Raw genomic sequence first — 16,173 nt, forward strand, 5'->3', positions numbered from 1 at the left:
AGGCGTCCATGGATGTTTGACACTTTCTTCTTTTCTTCTTCTTTGTCTTTTTTTTCTGATATACATTATTAGAAATTGTATATACAAATTTATACAAAGTTATACATCATTATACATGTAATGCACATGTGTAGTTAAATCTAAAATTAAAATTTATATGTTCAATCTATGTATAAATCGACTTTTCTTGTTGATTTATTTGCAAAATCATGAACGTGCAATAATTTTTTTAATTTTTATTTTTTATTTATGCTATTTGGAACTTGAAAAAGAAGAAACAAGTTGCATTATATATGAATTTGAATTTTTTGTAGCTGGAATAGGAATATATACAAACTTGGGGAAGAAGAATAAAAAATCACCGAATTTTCGTGCTTGAAGATCTGCAGAATAAAAAAGGAAAGAAAAAAATGCTTATTTTTCAAATGTTGGCCTATTGTTAATGGGCTACAGATTTGCAAAGTTGTAACTGGGTTATTCTGCTGCAATGTATGTAGGTGGACTGTATTTTTGTGTAATTCTGCCAAAAAAAAAAAAAGCAACGCCGAAGAAGAAAAGAAAATTATACGTATTTGAAGTTACCCAAAAATTGGATATCAATTATATTTCAAAATTGGATACAAATTCAATGTGTGATACAAAATTAAGTGCCACATAAAAACGTAAAAATAGCACGAGCTAACCAGTTTTCGGGGTGGTCATTCAAAAATAGCCAGCGTTTGCAAAGTCATTGAAAAATAGTCACTATTTTGCTGCAACACGAAAAGTTCCAGCATAATATACTGGAGATCGGTGCACTTGCTATGAACTTCCAGCATATTATGCTGGAACTCTAACACGCGAAAAGTTTCAGTATAATATACTGAAGATTGGAGCATCGGTGCTCCAATCTCCATTATATTATGCTAGACTGGTATATTATACTTGAACTCCAGTATATTATACTGGAGTTCGAGTATACTTAGAACTCCAGTATATTATACTGGAGTATTTTTCCGAACTTTGAACAGTGTATTCGTTCAAATTTATCTTTACATGAAAGTGGCTAAATTTCGATTACTTTTGAAACTGTAGCTATTTTTAAATGACCACTTATAAATCTGGCTATTTTTAAATTTCTCCCCATAAAAACTTTACTTAAAATATATACTTTTAATTGGGCCCGTGCTCAGCACGGGCTTTTCCTCCGCTAGTGTGTATATATATGCACACACACATACAAACGAGATTTTAAACTTATTTACTCGGGTTTGTCTAAGTTTTTCTATTTACAGAAAGTAACTAATTTTTTTTACAATATATATAATAAAGTTTCGGTCAAAATCTACAATATATCTACAACTTATCTACAACTTAAATCAATTTTTTTTGTATAAAATCTGGTGAAAAACTACAATTTACATATAATTTATATACAATTATGTTAGTTGTATATATTTTGTTTGTCGTTTCTTCTAGACCGGACATACAAAATATATACAATTTGCTTATTTTATTTTATTTTTTTCGAGTTTCAATCTAAAATTCCAATCAAAACCACCTCAAATCTTCACCAAATTCTCTCAAAATTGAGATATAAATTTCAAAGGATATTCTCAATCATTTGCAACAACTCCCAATCCACACAAATAACTATTATGATTAATGATTTGATTTTGCTTTCCCAGGCCATCAAGGAATATGGTGACGTTGATGTTTATACAACAAATTTTAGATCAAGTTAAAACTGGATTAGTAAGAATAAATAAGTAAATAGTATAGATAGGTAAAAATTTCTTTTGTAAAGGATGTGTACGTGTCCTACTACTACTACTAGATTTTGCCCACTGTTTTTAATACACAACGTTATGCTCTTAAAAAAAAAAAAATTTTCAAATAAATACAGAGATTCAATCACAGCTCGTTGCGTTTTTAAGACTGTTTCCACATAATTCTTGTATTTCAAGATGGAGATTTTCCAAATACAAATGCAAAAGATGAAGTTTCGCAGCTTAGATGCAACAACGAGAAATTTCAGCATCCAGATGCTTCAGTTATATATATCAGCCATCTCTAATCGAGAACTTTTCTATATGTCCAACTATGTAAATCAATTTTCACATAACTGAGTTCAGCAGTGTCCTGCACACAACTTTTCATGTTTTAACCTATTGAGTTTTCTCATAATACGACCTTCATGAGATGCAGAATAACAACTCTATAAGGGATATGAATTTATGGTGTATGAGAAATTAACTTATTTCAATTTTTTTTATTTTTAAACTAGTTCTGATTTTTGATAATGGAGAAATTTCTGTGGGCTTCTGGCCGACTCCAAATGGCCCGCAAGTTCAAAACTCCAAGGATTATGGACCGCCCTTTTACAGCTTGTTTGGATGGTTGTTACCCGTTGGATCGTATTGTATTGTTATCTCAAAATAATATTTGTTTTGATTGTTTCATTAAAATGGGTTGTATTGTATTGTTAAATCTATTGTTTCGGAACAATGAAAAGTCCTATTTTTTGAAACAACCGATTTGGTATGGTGGGATTATTTCCTATTTTTCTTTCCAATTATACCCTAACTTATTACTCCATAATTATATTTTACCCTTTATTTTTTTTTTTATTTTAACTCCAAATCTCCCACCAATAACCTATTTTGTCTCCGTCCCCTTTTTTTTTTCTCCAGAACTTCTGCCATTGCTCAATCTATTTACAAAACATATTTGGTGATAAATTAGTAGAAAGGGGTTTTCTTAAATTATATTTATGCATAATTCTTGATAACTTTAATATTAAAGCAATTGAGGGTATTTTTAGTAAACTTATCAGTTACAGTGCAGTATGATATTGTCAAACCAAAAAACAAAATGTATTTAACAACAACAAACAATACAATCTATCCAAACGTATTTATAAAACGATACAATACAATACAATACAATACAGTACAACACAATATATACAATACATTATAAAACGATGAATAACAACCATCCAAACAAGTTGTTACCTTCCTCCCAACTCATATACTTTGTTCGAAGCAGGGCTCTAACTTATTAAGGCCAAAATTTCACGGTATAGCCAGTTTTCGGACTGGTCAATCAAAAATAGCCATCGTTTATCAAGTCAACGAAAAATAGCCATCGTTTTGCTGCAATAGAGACCGGTCCAGCATAATATACTGGAGTTCGGTGCACTTGTGTATGAACTCCAGCATATTATGCTGAACCGGTATACTTTGCTGGCTCCAGTATAATATACTGGAGACTGGAGCACTGGTGCTCCAAACTCCGGTATATTATACTGGACCATTATACTTGCTGGAACTCCAGTATATTATGCTGGAGTTCTAGTGTATTTATGCTGGAACTCCATCATATTATGCTGGAGTTCCAGCATACAATCCTGGAACTCTAGTATAATATGCTGGAGTTCAAGTATACTTATGTTGGAACTCCAGCATAATATACTGGAGTATTTTTCGGGTTTTCAACAGTGTTTTCGCTCATATTTATCTTTACATAAAAAGTGGCTAAATTTCGATTACTTTTGAATTTGGGCTATTTTTGAACGACCATTGTAAATCTGGCTATTTTTAAAAATCACCCCTTATTAAGTGCATGTAATTCATACATCATGTGATGTGTCCTTATCACTCAACCAAAAGCAGATTTAGAGTACATCATATAGGTCACGGGAATGCAGTACCTTTAATCATTAAATATCGTAAACTCAATTATTATGGTATATTAACTTGAAATTGCGATAAAAACCCATAAATTTCAAATTCTAGATCTGCCTCTGCCAAAAGCCTTGGGACCAAAGAGTCAATCTGTTAAGGTTTATGGTGTATGAGAAAAAAGAATCTAAATCTTGCTCTATTAGTTGTCATCTAGTCCATTTTACTTCCGGATCTTAAACACACACAGCATGAAGGAAAAAGATCAGAGAATACACAAACACCAAGTGAGAAGTAAGCTTCTTTCTTTACAAATGAAAAAGTGAAACAAATTTTTTTTAACACACCGGAAGCTTACTCCAAGGGCAGCCTGGTGCACGAGGCATTCCGCGTTCACGCATGATCCGGGAAAGGGCCACACATAGACAACCTACCCTAATGCAAACATTAGTGGCTGGTTCGATGGCTCGAAACTAAGGCCTATAAGTCACACGGATACAACTTTACCATTGCTCCAAGACTCCGCTTGTGGAGCTTCCCCAAAGAATATACAAACAACCATGAAATGGCTGTATGGAGCAGTTCAACATCCAACCTCTTTGTATTAGGATTTATCTTTTACGGCAGATCGTCATACCATCACCAATAGGCACCTTAGCAAGGCCAAAGAAATTATATCAGAACTTCATCCGGTATTTCATATTTCTTGGTCTAAGAAAATCCAAATAGGAAAAAAAAAACCCCAAAAGAAGAAAGGAACAAGAAGATCTTGTGCTTACCATACTGATGTCGACGCGTTTATCCTCCATCAAGTTTTGATTAAAATTTCTGATGCTAAGAGTCTTGGAATCATTTACCTAACATTAGAAAGGTTAGAGCTGAATAATTTTTTGGAATCGGGAAACATGTGAAAAATGAAAAATGTTCTTACCAGTGGATCGGCAACTCTTCCATGCCATAGGACATTATCCACTACAATAAGACCCCCAACTCTCACCTGTGGAAGGGGACAGAATTTGCAATTTCAAATTGCCAGCCATACTAAACTATGCAGCAACTTTAGATTTGAATGAAGATGGTTTGAGATCATGTAACTGCTCACCAGTTGTAGCAGCAACTCAAAGTACTCTTGATACATTCTCTTTTCTGCATCAACAAAAGCAAAATCATATCTGCATAGAATTGGAGTTATATAGTGAATCACTTTGCTCTTTTTGTTGATATCACTGAAGGTCAAATGGTTTCCTCTAAATATAAATAGTTGAGACATCTGAATTTGTAACTGACAGATAAAACCGATAGCTACTATCGTTTCTTCAATCCATCTACTCAGTCTCGTTAACAGTTCAGTTCTTTTAAAAGGTAAATGGCTGATAAGAGGTTTGAACTAGTGCAAGTTTATACGCAGTGAAGAAAATTTGTCTGATAAGGTTTATAGGAAAAAAGTAACTTAACTAAAAAAAAGGGTTCACAATGTAGAAGTATTGCCACATTGTAGATTAGAAAGTATGTTGATCCAACCATAAGACAGCAGCTTTTCCAAAACTAGGTATCCGTCTCAAAATCACATCTTCTATACCTCGTAACGGCGCTAAGAATAGCTAAAACCAACCTTAGAAAAGGAAAATAAGTTTTATAAGATTTGTCACTCATATATGGAGTCAATAGCGGATCTACTTATATATTTATCAGAAAAAACTCAAAGTCGACAACCAAACAAGAATTGGCCCTAAGCCAATATGTACCTGCAACTTTCACCATTTTGAATTAAAGACTTCAAAGTATCTGCTGCCAGACCATGTCTCACGTCCACCTAATAACAGAGTTAAACCGTCAGTGATATGGATATCAAGACATGTTAGACATATTTGCCATGCTTCAACCATAAACAAGCATGAATAATGATAAGTCGTAACAAAATGAGAAATACAGTTCACATTCCAGTAATTAATGTTAGGCTGCCATAAAGAAAGAACCTAATGGGTTTAAAATACACTAAAGTGCAAGAATTCTAGCATATACAGAATTAAGACAAGACATATGCACGTTTAGCTTCCATAAAGAGAACAAAGGGTGAAAGTGAGACTGAACGGGATTTTAGTGCGTAGATGCATCAATCTTCCAAGAGAATGGTATGCGAGATGACAATATAACAGAGGATAAAAAAGGATGGTTGAAAGATACTACAGGAGTGCTATAGTATCGTGACTAGCATGTTATGCGGGAGCAAATTTGAGGCCTCTATGGCCCATCATATCCACAAGATACGTATTGTGAAAATGAAGATATGTGTGGACATACAAGATTGGATAAGATAAGATATAATTACATCATACAAAGGGTAATAGGAGCATATATAGAAAAATAAATTGAGGGAATGATGCCTGAACCTGAGATCATTTAATCATGTCTTAAGTAGACTTCCAAAAACACCGGCCCAGTGATGCAACAACATGGTGATTGGAGGTGCTAAATGAAACCCATAGATCTAAAATCACATGGAAAAAGTTGTCTAGAAAACTTTGAATTTCTATCGATCAATGGGACTTACCTAGGAGCATGACAGAATGTGAACGAAGGATCCATTGACGTGATATCAACTAGTTGAACTAAGGGTTGGTTGATGTTACTCTTAAATCAGGTCCACGTAGGATAAGTGTGAGATATAAATAATCTCTAGTTTTAAAGAGCCCCTGATTTCCCTTGGAAGAATTCTTTTTAACCATTATTAGGACACGCCTCAACACTGAAATTGTAGAGAATTCATATAACAAACCCCAAATTTGGAATTGAGGCATGGTTGACTGCTTGATTGATGGATAATCACAAGGTCGACGACTACTTCATCTATAGTAGATACATCTTATGAATCAAAAAGGAGACACTACAATCACCTTATGTGAGACGCCAGCTTGGTCATAATATCTTTTAGCAACTTCAATTGATTTCCCATCTCTTTCACAAGCAACTAAATGACCTTCTTCTGGAAGGACCAAAGCAACAGCCAAGGATGAATACCCCTGTGACAAGATCAACTCATATTAATGATCGATAGTACAGCCGATAGCAGAGGAAAACAACAGCAGTCAATTTACTAACAGAGAAAGCAGATAAATATCATGAGACCCTCCTACTCATGCCTTCTCTTCTACAACCGTGAGCCTCTCCCACCATCCCTCCTCTCTACTCCATTTCTTCCATAACATAATACCTACCCAGCAACCAATATGCTGTTACATTCTCTTTTACGAATATTTTCAGGCCAGCTTTTCTTTAGGCCCTTCACCTCTATAAGGGCCACCCTATGCCTATACTCTTCAATACGAATAGTCTTATGATGAATACAAGGAAATATTTTTCCCTTCACGTAATAAAATTGGAACTATACAAAGAAGATATAAGAGAAGATCAAGTTCCCTCCCTCTCCTCTTTATCTTTAAACTCTTTTTGTTACTTTTGGCACCATAAACATCCATGAAGGATAACAGAGGTTGGATAAGAGAGGTGAAAACTTCAATCTTGTCCCATACTAAGTAGTAAGTACGACAGGAGAAGGTGTACATACTCAAACACAGCCAGTCCCACACTCAAATTCCAAATCCAATCTATTCAATTAACTGTCTTCAACAAATTCCTGGTTTCAATCTCAGTTTTCCAGCTTTTGGCATTTTAAACTTGCTACTTGAGTAGGTTTTGCAGCATAAATTGTCAGCAGTGCACCATATATTCAACAAAGAGAACGTATATGAGGTAAGAAGAGCATAAGACAAATGTATAAACCAAGAGGATGGGTTCATATACATACAGTATACGTGCCCACTTCAATGCACCTTTTTGCCCCAAGAATCTGGACGAGCATAGCAAGTAGTTGTGCTTGATCCGGTGACACCTATTACTAAGAACAACAGTCAGCCAACATTGAAGTCCAAATAAATCATTTTGTCAATTTCGTCACGAGAAAAATCATCATCACTAATCACAGTCCTATCTTGTAAAGCAAAGTTCTAAAACAATAAAAAAGAGGGAAATTTAAGTTCCAGTTGACCTTCAGAGATTTTTGCAGAGGGAGAAGGTTTATCCCCTCAAGGTCTCAAATTACTAGCATAAAATAGGAGAAAGTAAACTTTCAAGACTCTCAGTTGAAAGAGGAAGAAGTTTCCTCCCCACCCCCACCCATTACTATCAAAGTACATGCTAAAAAAGTTTATTCACAACATGTTCTTTCACAAAAGATTCCCAACAACCGCATCTCGTCCACTCCATCATAAGATGAGTGACTCAGATTGTGTTTCATTTAAAATTACAAATTTTCTTCAATTAAACATAAAGAGTCAGTTTTCATATATTTATTCGAGTGAATTTCAAAGAATAAACTTAGTATACAAGCACTGAGATCTTTTTTTCAAGTCAGACTCAGTCAGTAGTTGTTGTGTGTGACTTGGAGCCACACATCCAATAACTTTCTGAGGACCAAGGGTCATAATAACATCCATAAATAAACCTTTTTGGAAAAGAACCTTAGTTTTTTGATGAATGAAGAGACTCTCGATATTTACATACAGAAACTTAACAGGTTACTAAAGTCTTAGATTATAAAGGTATCACGTGCATGTTTCAAAACTATGCACAGCGGAACAGCGGTAATGTGTAACTTACTTAGGAGGTAAAGGAAACAACAGATAGCAAAGCCTAGGCTGACGAATTACCTGCATCTGACTGCCTCGCATTGTTGCTGTCTCCTCCCTAAGTTCATGCAAAATCTGAATGCAACCAAAAAAAAAAAAAAAGATAAGGAAATGAAGTCCAGATAGAGTACCTCCTTCTTTTCTTTCTTTTTATCTTTCCTTTCCCAATGTTTGCTTCTCTTCTCAAATTAAAATGGGTTTGCAACCAGAGCATTCACCTTTGGTTCTCTAATGTTTGACAATATGTAGTCATAAAGTGGCGAATCGACACTTATAATTTGTTTACCACCATATCTAACATCACTTGCAACAGTAACTGGACTATCATGAAGGTTTGATGCCTGAAGCTGACAAAAGGAGAGAGCAGTTGCAGGCACATGCCTCGTCAAGGCTGACACATTTATGTGGTATATCAATGGAAAGAAACACCCATTAAATTTAGGTTGAGATAATGCAAATGAGTTGGTGCAGCGAAGCACCATTCGGCTGGACATGGGAAAAGTAATCAGCAGCCTATAGAGTTCAAGGAAGTTGAACTCCCTGCAAGAAAACAAGTATAAAATGAAGCACTTAGGAGAGTTAAAAAATAGGATACTAAAACTCAAATTAGCCAAGTGTTCTAACATTCTCCCAGTACCTCTTGAGTGCTATGCCCTTTTAATATTAAATTATAGGCAATAGAAGGAGCTAATATGAAAGAAAACAAACTTCCTTCTTTTTGGGATTTATCAATTCATTTCATAAATAACGAGGGTATACTAATGGTGGGTTATGAATTTTAACAAAGATAACGAGGATATTAATTAAATTCCCAATTACTTATAGTGCCACATTCTTGATTATTCAACCAGGTATCCTCTCTGCCCGCTTAACTGTTGTCACTAATACTAGTAATTGAAGGTCCAGACACCATGTTTTTAATGCATGTAAGGCTTATGGTACTTATGATTAAGAAGTGAAATATGACAGATTTTTTAGCTACAAGCTACAAGTTCGATTAAAACATCAGAAAGAAGAAAACTCATAGATTGGCAAAAAAAAAAAAAAAAAAAAGCTAGTAGCATTGGCGCGATGCAGCTTTCTTACAAGAATCATGTATGACCCTACTCTAGTGCTGCGAATTTTATATTTTAAATTGACATATGGATCCATTTGGAAGGTAGGATTGTAGCATCGTATAATCCAGATCACAACAGAGGTAGATCTTCTAGGCTTTTAACACATTTATATGCCTCAAATTAAGATTTCCTCTTTGGCGTTGCTTTACATTTAGAGGAAATGAGGAATCAGATATGGTCAAATGGAGCATAATCAACATATAGATGGTGCTTGAGAAGATGCATCATATCAAATGGATGCTTCCCTTCAATTCCTGATATAGTACAAACCAAATAACAGTTTGCCTCTATCGGCAAAATCTAACATGGTACCACAGTCATTGCTCAAGCCTATAGTTAAATCATTCAGCTTCTGCAAACCCCCCACATGCTAACCTATGTTTTTCACCCAATTATCCGTCTTATTTACGAATAATGGAGAAAGAGTAAGCGGACCCAACCCGAGTAGACCCACAGGTTCGAAACTCAAAGTGTATGCCCCAAGGGTTCTACCCTGTTCCCACTAAAAAACCAGACTTCAGTCAACAGTAGGGTTCAAGCTCGTAAAAATGCACCCTACTCACAAATCCTACATTGCATCATTACCACTGAAACAAAGCCTTGGGTTCCAACCAATTATCCATCTTGTGAAATGTTTCTTCTCCTGCTTTCGGAGTTCGTTTTTCCTATTCGTCACCACCCGTGGCGAATCCAGAAATTTTACTAAGGGGTGTCAAAATATAGTATGTATGCATAGTGGACCTTCCAAATTTCTATTTTCCATAATTTCGGTAGTTCACAACCCTTAGATATCATCTTAGTCAGCTATTTCTAATTCTCCACAGTTAAAACATCCCTCCTAACCAATATGTATATTTCATAGTGGACCTTGGTTTTCTGATTTTCAGTTCTTTGCATTAACCAGTCCTAAATTAAGTGTAGCTATATCACAAGCTCATGTAACAACTAACAAACGAGAAAGAAAAAACTTTATTCAACGAAAATAAAATGGAATGAAAAATAAATAGAGAGAATTGACGAACCTCAAAGAAATCTCTGGGGAACTGTTGGGAAAATTAGCCCAGAAAGAAGCTCTGGTTCTTCAGTTTGCTTTGTTTGTTTTCCCTTTAATTCCACCAACAAAGATAAAGCTGTACGAATTGTCAAATTTAGACATCATTATGCCAAACTGTATGACAAACTTTAAGGGCATAACAGTAATTTAAATTGTAGTTTTTATTCGTATTCAATGAAAAACGATAAATATTTACCTTCCATTTTCACTAAACAGTGACTCAAAAACAAAACAAAACCTAAAACCCCTAAACCTCAACACTCAACAATGGCAGCTACAACAAAGCTTCTCCAACTCCGGCCAAAACTCAAACCTTTCCCTGAACCCAACCCCATTTTCCCCCATTTCTTCTCTTCGAATTCAAATTCCGATCACCCCCAAATCCCTAATAATACCCTACCCCCTACCTCAGAACCCCCCACACCTAAACCCTTCTCTTTTTCCTCTATCCCCAATAATCCCAGAAACCAAAATCCTTCTTCTAAAACCCCATCATTAGAAGAAATTAGAAAAAACCTCGCTGAATTCCGCCGCCGTACTGATTCTATTCCTCCACCGCCGTCATTTCAAGAAATCTACAAAAGAAATGTCAATAATGCCCCTAGACCGGGCCCCACCGGAAAGTTTGACCTCAGCGCCATTCGCACTAACCTCCGTAACTTCAACAACAATAACAACTACAACCAGAATAATGAGAATAGAGGGAAGTTGTTTGACTCGTTATCGCTCTCGCGATATAAGGATAGTTTTAAGTTGAGACCCAATATGGATAAAGTGATTGGTGGGAGTGAGAATTTGCCTGTGTCGATTTTTGGTAAGGAAATGATGAGGGATAAAGAGGGTGGTCATAAGGAAGGGACGAGGGCTGAGTTTGTTAGGATGTACAGTCATGGTGAATTAGGTGAGAAGTTGAAAATGTTGAGGCCCGCGAAAAAGAAGGAGGGTGAGAAGGGTTGGTTTTCGTTGAAAGAGTTGAACGATAGATTGGCGAAGCTAAGGGAGACTGAGGAGAAAGAGAGCGAGTCGAGGATGGCTGGCGTCGGGTTTAGGGAATTGAAAGAGTCTCTTGTTACGTTGAGGACTCACAATGAGGAGAAGGCTAATAGGACAATGAGTGAGTTTGCCTTTTTTTTTACCTCATCATATTTGGGTGCAATATTGGTGTTCGCTTATGTATATGTTTATTTGGATAACTTGTGTATAATAAATGTGATGCTGTGACTTGTTTAGTTATATTTTATATATGCAAGTGTGATCAAATGCTAAAAGCAGTGAGAAGCACCTATTGCTACCAGAACTGTTAAGCATAAAGCTCATGCTTTAGTGAATAAAGGTGTGAGGTAGAAAATACATGGGACATATATGTATAAGCAGAAACAATTTTTTATATATGGAAAGGAATTGAGAACTACGATTAATTGTTGTTGGGAGGTTAAGTTTTGATTTATTATTGCTGAAAGAAATGTAAGTGTAGCTGCACCTAAGGGTGTGGTCTAGCGTTCAATTGGGATGAAAATCATGGGGGATCAAAGTTCAAATCCTAGCCGAAGCAAACAATTGCTAGGTGATTTCTTCCCATATGCCTAAGAATTGGTGGTTGAGTTACTTGTTAGGAGTTAGCAGGTATCAGGAAAGAATAATTGAGGTGCGCAAAAGCTCGCTGGACGACCTCCATTATATATATGTAAAAAGAGATGTAAGTGTTGCTTTTGTGGTAATATAAAGTAGTTGGAATTAATTGAGGTCATACAAAGTGGCTAATGATTGAGTCATTGGTCTGATTCATCTCTTATGAATATATATTTTCCCCATGAATCTTCTATAGGAACCCAGTTCCATAAGAGCTGCTCTTGCAATTACCATTTATAGAAGAGTTCTATACTCATAAAATGTATATATTGTGGAAAATGTGCAAAGCCTTCACAATGATGTCAAAGGCTTGTTTCTATGTTTGCAATCTTATTGTGTTCAATTAGTGTGCAATAGGCCACTTTGCTAGTAATGCGCTTGGATTTCTTATTCATTAGTCAATGCAGTGTGCATCGACGGCTAATATCACTTCTTGTTTTCTTTAATATAAGCTACAACTAGATTTAGGTCTGGCGCTTCCTTCCTTGTGAGCAGCAATGCTTGTATTTTTCGAGGAGATGGTGCGAACACATTTATGATACATTGATTACAATTACTTTTTACAGTTCAGAGACTTGATGTCTTGGGGCAGCTGGGTGGTACCCCAAGCTTTATGTTGCATCCACCAAAAGAAGAATTGGTTGAAAAGGTAATAAGTATTTTGTTCTCAATTATCTTTCTGTCAATGATTCTGCTATTTCTAATTTGATTACTCATGATAAACCTTTTTGATGTCCAATCTGCACTCAATAGTTTTTAAGTATTTGGTTTTTTTGAATGTGAGTCACCTATGAAGCATTCATTTCAGGGATCTGAATGGTATTTTGCCTTCAGTGATGATCTGAGCAGCAAGCAGTCTTTTCTTTCTTTAGTAGAAAATCTAGGAGTGGATGCATTTGGCTTTAAAATCTAAAAGCAACATTTGAGACACGAGAGATTAAACCAGACCTTAACACTAACCATGATACTTTTTGCTGATTTTTGTTAATTTTAACAATTAAGATGTTATACATAATCCTGCATTAGAGCAAAAGGTTAAGGCAATTATGCGAGTTTCATTTTTGCTTTACCATTTGTATAAAAAATAATATCTTGAGGTGGCTTTCTTATAATTTGGATATGCTATTTTGGGGTCAATCTATTAAGAATAGGGTTGCATAGTTATGGTTCTTTTCCATCAAAATTTAATTTTATTCAAGACAAGTTATTACAAATACAAGAGCGGGCGGCGATTGTATGAACCAGCGTGCGGACTGTATGAATCAAATATCGTAGTGATGATTCACATGGGTTTCCACCATATGTAGTTCATTTTCATTGTTCATAACCTCCATAGGAAGGTGTGGAGGTTGAGAATAAAGGTAAAGGGTTAGAATATGTTGCCTAGTGTTGTCCTTGTCAAGCTCAGGCAGGAGTAGGACATTCCATACAAATCTTTCTGATCCGCTAGCTGGTGGTCCTCTCCTTAGAGTCAAGTGGCTTTCAGCTCCTCTCAAATCCCATTTTTTCATTGACAGGTAGGGTGAATTCTAAGGTTTTGTAACAGTAGCTTTAGTAAATGAGTTAGCGTTAGTTATGTATTTTCGTATTTCTTGATTTATGTGATTACTTGTCGTTGCTTCCATTTTGGCCTTCTGATTACAATACTCCGTTTTAGTTTTGTATCCTTGTATTTTTTCTTCGGTTTTAGAATTGGTGTGATTACTGCTGCCCTTCCTTTTATCTTTCTTAAGACGAGGGTTTTTCAGAAACAACCTCTCTTCTTGAAGGTAGGGGTAAGATCTGCGTACATACTACCCTCCCCAGACCCCACTTGTGGGATTACACTGGGTTTGTTGTTATTGTTGTTGTTGCTGTATACTTAACTTTAGAGTTAAGAAGAAAAAAGGTCTTTTTTTTCATTGTCCAACAACAACAACGACAACAACAGTGTAATCCCATAAGTGGGGTATGGGGAGGATAGAAGGTACGCAGTCTTACCCCTACCTTGTGAAGGTAGAGAGGCTGTTTCCAATACACCCTCGGCTTAAAGAATCATGCATAATCACAACAGTATAAAGAACAAACATAGGTTTTTATTTATTTTGGTTATCCAAATTATCTATAAAAAAGATTAAGATGTATATTTGGTCAGACTAAATTGCTCTTTGTCATATTGCATATCAATTTGATCTATTTGTCCAGTTTTTGTTTAATTAAGCAAAACAAGAAAAAAAAAACATAAAAGAAAAGGGGAGGCATGGTTGATGGTTGTCTTGATTTGCAGCCATAATTTTGCAGAGCTCATCCATGATTTTGTACTCTCTTATTGTTCTTTCTGTTCATTACTTCGTTTAGCTTAGCAAGTAGCATCAGTTATCTGATTTCTATTGTCCATGTGGCTGTCATTCATTTAAGTGAATGTAATAACTTATGCACAATTTTGAACAGTATTTCCACCCAGATAACATGTCATCCGAGGAAAAAATGAAACTGGAGCTACAAAAAGTGAGAGATGAATTTAAAATGTCAGAGTCGGATTGTGGCTCATCACGTGTTCAAGGTCAGTGTTCTTGTTCCTCCCCCCCCCCCCCCCCCCCCACTATTTGATATTCTTGGTGCTCTTTATGCTACTTTTGAGGTTCCGTTGGGTAGTTTGTATCTGGCTTTAATATGGAAGTTGTTCTAGATACTTTCCACTTGAGCAGATTCTATGTTCTTTTCTGTTTCTAGAGTAGATCTTTTTCCTAGAAAGAGCTTTTTGTCTACACTGATACACAGACCTATCTATATATCAAACATAACCCACAGTCACTCTTCCTTCATTGGACATTATCCTCTGCCCCTCTCCTAACATAACACCACTTTCCAGCATTTAAATTCAAGCTGATTCCCGTGTTCTTCCGCAAGGCTAATTTAAATTATTCCTCTGATTTTTGATAGTTAATTGCAGTGCCATGGAATAATCTATATCCTGTAGAAAGCAGTATTAATTTGCTTGGAATCTGCTTTTCTTCTGATTGTCTACAATGTGGAGACCAAGAAGGGTAATGACTTCCAAGTTCCAAGTCAAGCTAGCGAGCTGAGTGTAGTCAGTCAAACATTTAGGTTCGCAGAGATCTTGACCCAAGTTTTTAGGATAGCTAAAAGACCAATAACATTAAGTTATGAGACTTGGAAGACAAACGGTCTAACCAAGTTTGGGTGTTAAAAATTGGAGTCCATTTTCCATCATTTCCGAAGGTGCAATTACTGCTCACAAAAAAAGGTGCATTTGACTGCATCGAGTTTGTTCAACATGATTTGACTGGTAGTTCCCTTGTGATGATTTACTTAGGAAATACATTAAAAATTTGTAATGCATTTGAAAAGGGGGAATCTATGTTTCTTTGATCAATGAATTCTGATTAATAAAGGTCAGTGTTGTGAAGAGCGTGAAGCGAGGAGAAGCGACAACCCCCATTTCACGAGAAGCGAGAAGCGAAGCGCTCGCTTTTTGTAACTGAAGCGGAATTTAAAAAAAAATTTAAAATAAATACTGCATAGACAACACATGTAATTGTAAGCAAATGTTCAATACTTCAATTAAAAAACTAAAGAATAGCATCAATTAAAGCACAAAATGAGCATTCTTATTCTTCTACAAGATTGTCAAATTCTTGTATTCCACTATCATTATTGTATTGCTCGTCATCTTCTTCAACTTTTCTTCTCCGTCAACTAGGTTCAAAGTAGTTGCCTCTTTTCCCTTCCTCTGTGAACTTGAAGTTGAGGTACTCCGCCTTCAACCATAAATCCTCTTCCCAATTCCACGCGCCTCTGCAACATCACCCCAAGTGAAATAAGAAATATCCTCAAATACTTCTTCATCTGCATGATCTTCCAGGACTCCAGCTAGCCATTCATTAGCATCATCGATGTTGTCTAAACTAATTGGATCAATTACATTGCGAGCGTTGTAACGACGCCTCAATATTCTATTGTACTTAATGAAGACTAGATCATTGAGACGCTTCAAGGTTAGTTTGTTCCTCTTTTTGGTA

At 35.8% G+C, this 16,173-nt stretch overlaps 2 protein-coding genes across 4 annotated transcripts; one reads left to right on the top strand and one right to left on the bottom strand.

Moving 5' to 3' along the window:
• Nucleotides 1–3,836: 3,836 nt before the first annotated feature.
• LOC109216337 (tricin synthase 1-like) lies at nt 3,837–10,569 on the bottom strand. Of its 3 annotated transcripts, XM_019380477.1 has the most exons (10): nt 10,491–10,569; nt 8,569–8,890; nt 8,372–8,425; nt 7,471–7,554; nt 6,560–6,685; nt 5,411–5,478; nt 4,768–4,837; nt 4,597–4,662; nt 4,445–4,522; nt 3,837–4,318 (listed from the first exon to the last, which is right to left on the bottom strand). In XM_019380477.1, the coding sequence occupies exons 2-10, from the start codon at nt 8,842–8,844 to the stop codon at nt 4,277–4,279; spliced, it is 864 nt and encodes a 287-aa protein (XP_019236022.1). In that variant the 5' UTR covers nt 8,845–8,890; nt 10,491–10,569; the 3' UTR covers nt 3,837–4,276. The 3 variants fall into 3 exon arrangements, with proteins under 3 accessions (XP_019236022.1, XP_019236024.1, XP_019236023.1); XM_019380479.1 differs by lacking the exon at nt 8,569–8,890 and having other exon boundaries at nt 10,491–10,556; XM_019380478.1 differs by lacking the exon at nt 10,491–10,569 and having other exon boundaries at nt 8,569–8,894.
• A 149-nt stretch (nt 10,570–10,718) lies between these two features.
• LOC109216336 lies at nt 10,719–14,693 on the top strand (the record flags this gene model as incomplete). Its single annotated transcript, XM_019380476.1, is given in 3 exon segments — nt 10,719–11,636; nt 12,718–12,800; nt 14,582–14,693. Coding segments are annotated over 3 exon segments (1,042 nt in total), but the record flags the coding sequence as incomplete, so codon positions are not given.
• Between the last annotated feature and the right edge of the window lie 1,480 nt (nt 14,694–16,173).

Source organism: Nicotiana attenuata, unplaced genomic scaffold (assembly GCF_001879085.1).
Source record: "Nicotiana attenuata strain UT unplaced genomic scaffold, NIATTr2, whole genome shotgun sequence".
Taxonomy (NCBI): Eukaryota; Viridiplantae; Streptophyta; class Magnoliopsida; order Solanales; family Solanaceae; genus Nicotiana; species Nicotiana attenuata.

Coding starts and splice junctions, on each gene's coding strand:
- LOC109216337 (XM_019380477.1), bottom strand. CDS start 8,844: ATGTCCAGCCGAATGGTGCTTCGCTGCACCAACTCATTTGCATTATCT. Junction 7,555..8,371: donor TGCGAGGCAGTCAGATGCAG/GTAATTCGTCAG, acceptor TCTTAGTAATAG/GTGTCACCGGATCAAGCACA. Junction 4,838..5,410: donor CAAAATGGTGAAAGTTGCAG/GTACATATTGGC, acceptor AATTCTATGCAG/ATATGATTTTGCTTTTGTTG.